The sequence below is a fragment of the Pogona vitticeps genome, chromosome 10, assembly GCF_051106095.1.
Source record: "Pogona vitticeps strain Pit_001003342236 chromosome 10, PviZW2.1, whole genome shotgun sequence".
Classification (NCBI taxonomy): Eukaryota; Metazoa; Chordata; class Lepidosauria; order Squamata; family Agamidae; genus Pogona; species Pogona vitticeps.
Genome location: NC_135792.1, coordinates 27,331,533 through 27,342,597, shown reverse-complemented (window position 1 = coordinate 27,342,597; position 11,065 = coordinate 27,331,533). Strand labels below are relative to the sequence as shown.

Here is an 11,065-nt window from a genome sequence, read left to right as displayed (position 1 = left end):
GAGGTCATCATCCCAAGCAATAACTATCCCCACGCTCTTTCTTTGCCCTCAAGGAAGTCTTTGCACTCTGAAATTTCAGGCCATCTAAAAAGGGCCCAAGGCTGCCAAAATCTAGCCTGATCTCTGTTTGCTTTGCTTTAGCTACACGTGCTTTTCTCCAAAATGCATGGATACCACTGCCGTCAAGGAGCAAAGCCTGGCGGCCGACGCAGAAACGCACGGCAACACCTGCAGGCGGAGGGCGGGAGCACCTCGCCCTTGGCCCGCCCGCCCAGGGAAAGGCCTGCTCTCTCCCACTCGCCCCCTCACTGGAACCATCGCATCTCTTCTCCCCTGTGGACCTTCTCCCGACCTCCTCTGACTCCTCTTCCTGCCTTTTCGCAGGTCAGCCTCTTCTCTTTCCCATCAACACTTTCCGTCTGACAATGCTTGCCTCGGCCTTGTTTACTTCCCTCCACTTCCCCTGCCCCCTCCCCAAGAGGTGATGATGCTGCAGGTAAGCACCCGGAAGGCATGAATCCTGCAAGTGTCCCTTTTAAGGTCTCTGCCAAGCAGCAACATTGGCAGGCTCCAGACTGCAAAACAGAGCCTGCGGTCAGCCACGTCACACAGTTTGGACCAATCGCTGTGCTCAGCTTTGGCCAGAAGACTGTGAGCTGCCTCTGAATGGGTTCTCACCGTGGGTGAGCAACGTGGCTGGGCAGGGCCTCGGCCAGCCCTAGCAGCCACTGTTTCGCAAGGCACCGCAAACCCAAAGACGGCACGGCCACCCAGAGAGCACGGGATGGGTGGTTAGCGTGGTTCAGCCCAGCCTGACGGTGACTCTGCGAGGGGTGGCCCTCGCCCTCCCCCCTTCGCTCTCTGTGGTCCATCCCCTGCCACAGAAGGCCCTGGACGCCCCTCACCCAGCTGTTGCCCTGGCCTCCAGGACACGCTCCTTCCCCCAAGTGAGCCAGGGTGCCCCAGCCCCCTGGGTGCCGTCAGGGAGGCCCCCCCGACCACTCCTGGAACCGGCCACCCTTTCACCCTGTTTTCCAATCCCACTAGGCAAGGACGCCACCTCTCTCCTCCTCCCCCAGTCCTCTCTGCACATCTCAAGGGTACAGGTAGGGCCCCCCCTCCGTCCCCTTCCCACCAGCCAGCCTGACCCACCAAGCCCACCATGGAAGCAGCCGGGGCGGCCAAGAGACGCGGCAGCAGCAGTGGCAGCTCCGTCTCGGCCCCCAGCAGATTTGGGGCCAGCAAGTATCCTTGTTTCAAACACCATTTTCTCCCCACCTCACATTTTGCCACAGAGCCCTCAGCACACAGCAGGTCCCGCGCTCAGCCAGAAGGGAGAAGCCCCTTTTCCTCCTTTCAAGAGCCCCATTCCTGGGGGGGGGGGTCACCCCTTGTGCAACTTATGGTCCTTGCTGTGCCACAATGATCCTCACGTGGCAAGGGAGCTTTCAGATTTTTCGCCTCCCATGTGCTTTGCTGGGGTGAGCAACGGCTTGCCCAGTTAAGCCTCTGGAGCGGGGCTCAGACGAACAAGTGACAGAAAGACAAAGAACGACCAGAGAGAAAAAGACGGCAGGGACACCGGACACAACAGGGCGGGGGAAGCCGTCCGGAGGAGAAGCGAGACGTCTGGGCGGAGGAGCAGCAGCAGCAGCAGCTTGGATTCCTCTCGGAGTTGTTGTGGCATTGCTCTTGTAGCCGTCGATTCCACAAAGGGAGCTGCTAAATCCTGCCCAGGTTTCCACCCCTGCCAGGTAAGCGCACGGCCAAGATGGCCTCCCTCCCGCCCACCCTCTGCAGGTCAAGGAGGAGGCGGTGCAGACAAGAAAGGATGCCCGGGAGGGTGGCGGGTGGAAACCAGGCCTCCGAGAGGCTCCAAAACCAGTTCCGTGCCAAGGGGCGAGTGGGTTAGCAAAGGCATTTAGTTCAGTCTCTTCTCAAATCTACACTCAAAAGCTACCCCAGTGAGTGTCCTGGCCTTTTGCGGGCCGTTCATCCTCGTCTACGGTGGTGCCTCCTCCTGTCCCGGCTGCCTGGCGCTTGCAGAGGGCCGTCCGGGCATGGGGCAGGCGGCTGGCTGGGCAACAGCGGTCATCACAAGAACCGTGGGGCCGACCTGTCGTTGGTGATGGTCTTGCGAAGGCGCACCCCACGCCGGATGGCGACCAACATGTCTTCGGCGGGAGGGTCGCTGGAGGCTGCTGGGGGAGGCGTGGGCGTCTCTTCCCCGGGGGGGTCCAGGGTAGACAGGACAGTGGGGAAGGGGAACTGGCCCTCCCCCAGGGCGTGGGCGCTGGCCACCAGCTCGCCGATCTTCTCCACCAGGCTGTGCCGGTTGGCGGCCAGCTGCTGCTCTTCCTCTTCGCTGGGGAGGGGCCTCCCAGCTCCGGCATAGACCGAGATCTCGGCCACGTGGCTGCCCCAGCTGGTGTTGGGCAGGCTTAGCCTCTTGGGCGAGGCCTTGGCAAAGTCCAGGGCCCCGGGCGAGGCGTCGTCGGTATAGAACACACACTCCTCGCTGCCCGCCCGCGTGGGGCCCGCGTAGCCGGGCGAGTCGGGCACTGTGGGGGTCTTGACCGGGACGATGGGAGGCCTGATGGGAATAGGGCCGGCGTTGGAAAGGGTCCGGCGGACCGTGGGCTTGGTGGAGGGGGTGCGGCGGATGGTGGCCACCCCTGGCGTGGTGCTGGCTGGCGTGGCAGCACCGGTGGGCAGGCCAGCCGTGGAGGCGGGCCGCTTCGTCTGGATCATGCGGCGGTAATTCTGGGCGATGTTGCTGTTGCGGGGGATGGTGGAGGACTTGTCGAATTCGCTCTGGCTCTCCCCTTCCATGTCGCCGTTCACAGAATAGCAGTCGTAGTCGGAGCCTGGGAGGAGGACAGCAGGGACCCCAGTCAGCCACCCCTGGGAGCCCCCACGGTGAAGGCCATCCCCCCCCCCCGAGGGCCCTGTGAACAGTCCTGCCGGGCGATCGCCCCTGCAGGCTCCCCAGCACGCCGGGTGCCTCCGTGGCACCTCTTTGTCTCCCAGAGCAGGACTCGGGCGGGCTTAACCCAAAAGGAGGGCCAGGGGCCCCATGGCCAGATCCTTCCTAGGTCAGAGTCTTCATTGGGGAAATGGAAACCCGGCCACAGCAACAACTCAAAAGACGAAACCAAACTGTGCCGCTCTGGAGAGCGTCGGCTCCCCTTCAGGCTGAAGGTTCAACAACCCAGAACACAAATAAGATACCAGACGTCAAACACGTCAACAGTTGTAATACAACCCGGGCAGCAGAGGACAATTCTGGGGAAGGTGTGAGAGGCGGTGGGGAAAGCTGCACCCCCAAAAGGCTCTCTGGAAGCCAAGGCGGCGTCGGCAGGAGGAAGAGAGGGTGGCCTCTCATGGCCGCCCCCAGCAGGCTTGACAGAGATGGCAAGGGCCCTACAGGATGTGCCCCAGGGCCCGGCCAGGCCCCTCAGGGGTGCAGTTGCCGATGGCCCCCGTCCCACTCAACAACTCGTGGGCGAGACCCCCCTCTTTTCCCCAAAGGCCAGCTCCCCCTCCCTCCTTCCCAGGGCCGGGCGCCCAGCGGCCTCCTCCCCCCCGTTTCTCCTCGCCCACGTGCCCCCCCTGCGGCTACCTTGCGAGGGGATGGTGTCCTCGGAGCAAGAGGGCGTGGTGGTCTGGGTGCTGTAGCCGCTGGAGTACTGCAGGGAGTCCCGGCTGCTCTTCTGGTGCTCCAGGCTGAGGCCCCGGGTCAGCACCATGGCCAGGTCGCTGGCCGCTGGGGACACCTCCTCCCCGTGCTAGGGGGCCGTCGGGAGAAGGGAGTCTGTCAGAAGGAAGCCTGGCCGGCACACACACACACACACACCCCTCCGGCCTCCTGAGCCTGGGCTCTGGCGCCCAGGCCACAACCCCCCCCCCCCCCCGGGGACGAAGGGACTGCCATTTAAGGAGCAGGCCGGGGGGGGGGGGGCAGGCGGTCAGCTGCCTGAATGGCCCGAGGGGAGGGCGCAGAAGCACCTGTGGTGTGCGATCATGCCTGGAGAAACACCCACCCCCGAGCCCAGCCGGGAGGTACCTTGGCGGCGATGGAGGCCGGAGACATGCGCGGCCGGGGGGCCCCTTCCTCCAAGCCCAGGCCCGGGTAGCCCAAGGCGGAGGAGCCGATCTCGGCCTCTCGCAGGTGCTCCACGCGGTCCTTCCGCCGCTGCAGGGTGCTCGCCATCGGTGGCTCGTAAAGGCTGGCCTTGGACCAATCCTGGAAACACCCCAAAGCAGACGATGGGCTGAAGGGGGCCAAGAGGGACCCAGCACGGCACAGGATGTGTGGGCATGGAAGAGGGGAGGAGGGGGGGGGAAGGACCGTCCAAGGACATTCCTGCCAAACGATTCATTACGTGGTGGTTGCTTCGGATTGGTAAGAAAGCAGTGCAGAACTTGGGGGAAAAACCCTGTCAAAACCCCACTTAACATCTTCTTTTATAAAGTAACCTCTAAAAGGAGCTGCAGAGGGTGACTCATTTCACGGAGCCGCCTCCGCCCTTCAAAACGGCGAAATGGGTTTTGGCACGTGGCTTGGCTGCGCCACTGCGAGAAGGGGCTCCGCTGATCTTGCTCGCTGCACCCCCTCTTCCGTGGGCCGTCCCAAGGCCGCCCTCTCCCCTGGCCCCCGACCCTCTCTCTGGGAGGCACGAATCCAGCCTTCCGGCAGAGGTGCTCGGTGGGAGAGGGGGGCTCTGCGCCTCCCTGTCACTGGAACCCAGGACCTCCGAGGAAGGTGCCGAGGGCCTCGAAGAGAAGGCGAGGCCGCCCTCTGCCAGAGGGAGCCCCGGGCGGGACTTGATGGCACAGGGCAGGCGGCCACGACCTGCAACAGGTGGGGGGAGAAGCCACGGGGGGGGCGGGAATCTGCGCCCCTCCTGGCAGAACTCCAGGAAACGCCCAAGTGACACCCGGTTGCCAAGCCAGCCCCCCACATCCCAAACAGAAAGCAGGAAGCCAGTCAAGAAGGTGTTTGGGGTGGGGTGGGGTGGGGTGGGGGGGATCAGGAGCTAAAATGGAGGGGGGGGAGGAGAGGGAGTATTAACAGCTGGAAATTGGGAGCGGCACAAGGTCTGCTTCCCAGGCGTTTCATGACATGCATCAGGCGCGTGGCAGTGGGGATGGGGTGGGAAAAGGGTGTTACTAATTCACGCCGCACCTTTGGAATCCCCCTACTCCCCCTGCCGCCCCCCCACACACCTCACTCCCTGCGGTAGAGCTAGGACTGACCGAGGTTGGGGAGTTGCATTCGCTAACAGACTGGCAGGTTTCTGAGGCCTCAGAGGATGCAGAGCTGGAGGACTTCTACCAAGGCCAGAGGAGGCCCGTCAGCAGGAGAGCAAAAGAGAAAGGAGGGAGGGAGGAAGAGAAGAAATCCGGTTACACTGCTGGTGGGGGGAAGCGGCAGGCACAGCGAGCGAGCGAGTGAGTGAGCGAGCCAACGCAGCCCAGCTCCGGCGCAGGACAGGCTGCCCCCTTCTTCCTCCGACCCCCGCCTCCAGCACAGCCCAAGCCCCCTGCCCCACATGCACCCTTGCAGAAAGCCACGAGGCAACCCAGCAGTGCAAGACATGCCCGAGGCCCTCAGAAGAAACCCTCTGGGGCGAGAAGGAGCAGGAGGGGGCTGGGACTATAAGCAGCGCCCGCCGGAGGGGAGCGGATGGGGGCGCAGAGCAGGCGAGACTCTCACCCGGGACCCTTCAAGGCAGCTTCAGACACAGCAGCTTTAGAACACAAAAGCTGGCCTGCCTTTTCTCCTCCACAATCCCGGGGAAAGGGCACCTGGGAGGCTGACATTCAAAAGAACCGGGGAACCAGAACGGGGTCCTAACCGCCCTGCGGTGTCAAAGTGCGCGGCAGTGACTGGAACCAGAGGCCTCGCCCACGCCCTGGCTTCTCATGGGGCTTGTGGGGGATGGATTGGGGGGGGGGGCTCAAAGGATCAGCTACGTGTCCCTTCCTTTTCCCGCAAGGGAGAACGGGGCCCCTCTTGACTTGGGCTGAAGACAAGGCGGTGGAGAGACCCTGGTTGGCCGGGGGGGGGGGAGCGAAGCAAGCTCACGCCGGGCCTTCTAACTGCCCCAGAACACAACCCGCCCCCCCCCTCCCCCTCCCTCGGCCACCAGGGGTGCCGTGCCCAGGATCCAGCATGGCCTCTGGGGGGCCCTTGCCACAGGCTCCTCTGCCCGGCTGCCTCTCCTGCCGCGGCGGCTGCTGCCGGCTGGCGCTCCTGCTGCTTCCCCAGAAGGGTGGAGGGCATCCTTGCTTCTTCCAGTCTCGGCCCTGATCCCTCCCCCAGGCGAGGAATGGACTACACGACCAGCCTCTGACCCGGAGGCAGGGGTGCCCGTGTGCCTGGAGGAGGAAGAAGGCTGGGCGGAGTGAATAAGCGGCAGGGACGCCGCAGGGGGCTTGGCTTGGGGGCCTCTTTCCTGTGCCCTCCGCCCCACCTTCCAGGCCTCGCCCAGCTTCCCCACTGAGCTCACCTGACTGGTGATGTCCGAGGGCATGGGCGACGGAGGCTTGGAGAAGACGGCGTCCTGGGAGATGAAGCCAGAGTCGTGGGAGGAGACGCTGGACAAGCGAGTGTTGGCATTGACGGGCTGCGCCAGGCTGTGGCGGACGGAGGGGAGGGGAGGGGAGGGGGTGCGTGAGCCTTTTTCAGAGCCAGGAGGAACCCCTGAAGGGCCGCCAGAGGGCACGGAGGGGGCACAGAGCCCACAGTCAGGGCAGGGAAGGGTGCCAGGGAAGGAAAAGGCTTGGGGGCAGGAGGGGCGGGGAGGCCCACCATGCCAGGGGCCGGAAAAGCAAGGAAAGGCCCTCCTCGCTGGAAGGGCGGGAGCACAGCCTCTCCTTCCCAGCTCTGTAGCAGCAGCAGTAGCAGCACCTGACACGGCCCACCTTCGGCCGGCTGCTCCTGGCAAGGGCTGGGCTCCGCATGTCTTTCGACGCCCTTTGCCACGGCCTCTCCTGCGGGGCCTCCCCGCCCACCCCGAGCCATCGGGCTTGGAGGCATCGCGCGTGCATGCACCCCTCACCTGCACATGCTGGACTTGCGGGAGCCGGAGCTGCTGGGGGAGGACGGGGGCGTCTGGTAGGACCAGCTGTAATCGGAGCCTTTCAGGTCCTTGATCACCTGCAAGACAGCCGGGCTGGTCAGCCCCTGGGGTGGGGGTGGGGGTGGGGGCGGGGAGGCTGCAACCGTGCCTGCCGGCTGCATGCGGTGCCCCCCCCACAAGGGTCTGGGGCAGCCCCAAAGCTCCCCCCCCATCCTTCCCACACCCAGACAGCCAAACAAAAACACCCACCCCGAAACGGGCTCCAGGCCCTCCGGAGAAGGTGCGCTCAGGTCTGGGGAGCTGCAGAGGCTATTTTAGGCAGTGGGGAGCCTGGACGACGTGGGGGGGGGGCATGGAAGGGAAGGCCTCTCCGTGTCTGCCCAGCAGGGAAGGGAGCTCCTCCTGCCCTGGAACCTCCCAGTGGCCGCTCCTGTCCCCAGGCGCGCCTCCGGGTCTCTTGGGTGGTCGCCAGACCCGGCTCGGGCCCCCTTTCACCCCACACGGACTAACCTAGTCTAGAGGAAGCTGCCCCCCCCCGTGCTTCGAAGGCTGCCATACAGCCCGAAAGAGAGGGACTCATTCAGTGCTCAGACCATCTAGAATGGCGCAGGATTCAGCCGGCCGTGGTTTCCGCCTCCCGCACTCACAGCCCGCCTGTCATATTCTGCGCTCAAAAGCGGCATGCGGGCCCCTCAAAGAGCAACAGCCCGGCCTCCCCTCCCCTCCCCTCTCGCCCCCCCCACCTGTTCGCTGGCCAAAGGCAGTTTATGAGGGTCCGCCGTCAGCACCACCAGGTCGTCGAGGATGCCTTGCAGGTGCGTCGTCTCCCCCAGCATGGCCAGCTCTCCGTTCTGCACAAGCGACAAGGGGGGGGGGAGGTTAGGTGTGTGTGACGGGTCTGAGCTGAGAGCAAGAGCCCTGAGCCAGCCCTGAAGGGCGGCAATCTCAACCAGAAGCCCAGGGCCTCCAAGGCCGCCTCCTCCTCCTCCTCCTCCTCGTGCCCTCCCATCCTTCCCCTCTCCGCACTCGGGGAGATGATGACCGTGACCCAGGTGGAGAGCCCGCACGGGCAGGGAAGAACCAGAGGTGGGCAGGGGTCTGCTTCTGGACGAGGACGCCTCAGCTATGCATCCTGGGAAGCAACAGCAGCTGTGCTCCAAAAGGACGGGTCCAGACCTCCTCCCCCCCCCCCCGAGGGCCACTAACCTAGCCTGGGGAGTCTCAAGGAGAGAAGAGGCCGAGGAGGAGGAAGAGGAGGAGGAGGAGGAAGCGGTCAGAAGAGCCCAGGCCACTGAGGGGGAAGCCCTGAACGCCTACCAAGTCTTAGCCGTCTAGACCCTAACTAACAGAGAAGGTGCCTTCTCACCCTAAAAAGGGTGGCTCTGGCTGAACAATGACCCCCCCCCCCCGAAAGCGAAGCCCAGGGCCAGCCAGCCGCTTTGCAGAGAGGGAAGAGGGAAGGGGGGCTGGGTCAAGGGAAGCCCCCAAAGTTCACCGGCTTCTGTCCTTTCCCTTCAAGGAAGTGCCATCGAACTCTGTGGCCTTCCCTTCTGAGCAGGCCTCAGACGGGTCGCTGGGTGACTGTTGGGGTATCCACGCGGCAATCTCTAGCCGTCTGGACACGTGGAAAGGGCCAGGGCTTCACCTAAGGGGCTCCTGGAATTAGCTTGTTTGGTGGTGGTGGTGGTGGGGACTAGGAATCCTCTTTCAGACGGTCCTCAGGCACTCCCTGAAGAGCATAAGCCCCCCTCCCCCTGCCCAGCAATCCCCAAACTCTTTGGGAGGAAGGGAGGGCAGTTCAAGACAACTGAGCCATGGGGATAAACTCTCCGAATGGGGGACCAGCAGTTGGTAAACAAACACGCGCTGTGAAGCGGGACCCCCTCCCCACCGGGGGACCTGTCGCTTTGGAAAGGCTGATCCCAAGGCCAAACTGTCTAGAAGATGAAGAGGGGGGGGGTGGAGGTGGGCAGGAGGGAGGGAAGGAGGGAGACCTACCACCACAGGCTGCAGGTATGCGATGAAGGTGCAGAACCGCCCCCGCTCCTCGATGAGAGCCTTGCGGACGGCCTGCTTCTCCGTCTCTTCCAGGAGGAGGTACAGGTCGTTGACGTCCTGGAGGGCGTTGTCCAGCTGGGGCTGCAGGTCGCCCTTCCCTGCAAAAGCCACCGTGAGCCGAGGACACGGCCTCCTCTTCTCCCACCCATGCCCCCTCCCCCAGGCCCAGCAAGACCCCCGAGAGGCCCAGAGGCCTTCCTTCTGTGGGCAGCCCAGCGCCACCGGGACAGGTCCTGGGAGGAGAGGAGACAGCCACAGCCTCTGGATCCACTGGGCACCTGGCGCTTGCTGTGGCCACTTTCGAGGCCTCCCGAGAGCGGCAAGGGACCGCAGTCGCCCTGACACCCTACAAAAGCCGTCCTCCCGGTGGGGTGGGGGGATCTGCAGGGGCTGCGTGTTGGGGGGGCGAGGAGGTGGAGAGGGAGGCCCAGGAGCTCCGGGCAGGACGGCCAGCCACACACAGGGACGCTTCGACAACCTTCACCCACACGGAAAGACCTCCTGCTGCCTGAGACAAAGCTATGAAGCTGAAACTATACACACACACACACACACACACACACACGCAAAACTACACGTGGACAGACAAGAGGCAAACGCACGCTGGGACAGGTCTACGGGAGCCCAACAGCCAAAGGTGCCTCCCTCCCCACGACAGAACGGCTGCAGCCGCCGTTTGTGCCCAGCACAGATCCTGGCCAGAAAGCCTGCGCTGGATGGATCGGGGGACCTCTGAGGACCACCCTTGCTGCAGCCACAGGAAGATGTGGGGCAGCCACGGGATGTGCTTCGGAGGAGCTTCTCACCCCAAGCCCCATCGCCCACACACTCTCTCCCACCACCACCCCCATCGCCCACATGCAAAGGAAAGAGCGCCAGATGATGGAGCAGCCAGGCGGGCAGAACGACCCATGTGGGAAGAAGCGGTGGAAAAAAACAAACAAAAAAACAGGAGAGGCGATGGACTTCCATGGAAAAGTCAAGAAAAGACCAAGCATGGAGATAACAGCCCCCAGGAATTGGGGAGGGGGGAGCGAAGGCTGAGATCCTGACACTCTGCTTGCTGGGGAAAAGGATGCCCGGGGGGCAGGGAATCTATGGGAAGAGAAATGGTTGGAAGACGCAGCTCTGGTGATGTTAAGCCCCCGACCAGATCTTTGTTCCCGGTGGGTGGCTATGGGGCTGGGGAGGGGGCCCACCCACCCTGCGGAAAGGCTCAGAGGAGGCCAAGGCTGAGCCCACCCCCATCTCGTGGGCCTCTCATGCCTTCTGGGACCCAGTGAGAGGAGGAGGAGGAGGAGGAAGGCTGGGTTCAGGGTGGGGGGGATCTCAGCATTGGCTCCCTCCCCAATCACTCTGGAGAGGGAGAGCAGAGCTGCGGAAAGAGAAAAGCAGAGAGGCGGAAGGGCTCCCCGGGAGGGCGACGGCAAGGCCTGAAATGAAACCCAGCAGTTACGACAATGACTCGCCCCTCGAGCACGATTCGGGCAGCGGGGTGTATGTGTGTGTGTGTGGGTGAGCGTAGGGGGAGAGAGGGGGCTGGCGCCGCCGTGGCTAGCCTGGAAGGGTGGCAGGCCCAGGAGGGGGAAGAACGCCTTCCTCCTCTTGGGCCGAGCGTGGGGTGGGGTGGGTCAGGCATGCCAACACACACCTGCCCCGGAGTGGGTGGGGTCCTTAAGGGGGGGACGGGGAGCGCAGGGGTCTCTCTCCCAGACCTGGAAGCCGCAGCGCTCCCACACAGCCGGAAAAAAACCGGACAGGACAGGAAGGGGGGGTCAAGGCTCAAGGCACGCCCGCCTCGGGTCGCCCGGGTCTTCTCGGATGACAGTTCCCAGAAGCCTCCTCTGCCAGCCGTGCCGGCGGCCAGGGGTTTCTGGGAGCGGCAGTCCAAGAACATCAGAACGCCCCAAGGTGGGAAG

General features: G+C 64.1%; 1 protein-coding gene across 2 annotated transcripts in view; it reads right to left on the bottom strand.

The window, feature by feature from the left end:
- Positions 1-1,948: 1,948 nt before the first annotated feature.
- The window catches only part of MTSS2 (MTSS I-BAR domain containing 2), a 28,026-nt gene continuing 18,909 nt past the window's right edge, over positions 1,949-11,065 (bottom strand). The window contains exons 7-14 of one of the 2 annotated variants that reach the window (XM_072980406.2): positions 9,087-9,244; positions 7,832-7,939; positions 7,068-7,165; positions 6,516-6,642; positions 5,260-5,334; positions 4,067-4,246; positions 3,623-3,788; positions 1,949-2,867 (exon numbers count right to left, since the gene is read on the bottom strand). In XM_072980406.2, coding sequence (XP_072836507.2) covers positions 2,095-2,867; positions 3,623-3,788; positions 4,067-4,246; positions 5,260-5,334; positions 6,516-6,642; positions 7,068-7,165; positions 7,832-7,939; positions 9,087-9,244 — 1,685 coding nt within the window. In that variant the 3' untranslated portion in view covers positions 1,949-2,094. The remainder of the gene's footprint in view (positions 2,868-3,622; positions 3,789-4,066; positions 4,247-5,259; positions 5,335-6,515; positions 6,643-7,067; positions 7,166-7,831; positions 7,940-9,086; positions 9,245-11,065) is intronic. The other variant, XM_072980407.2, reaches the window with a different exon arrangement.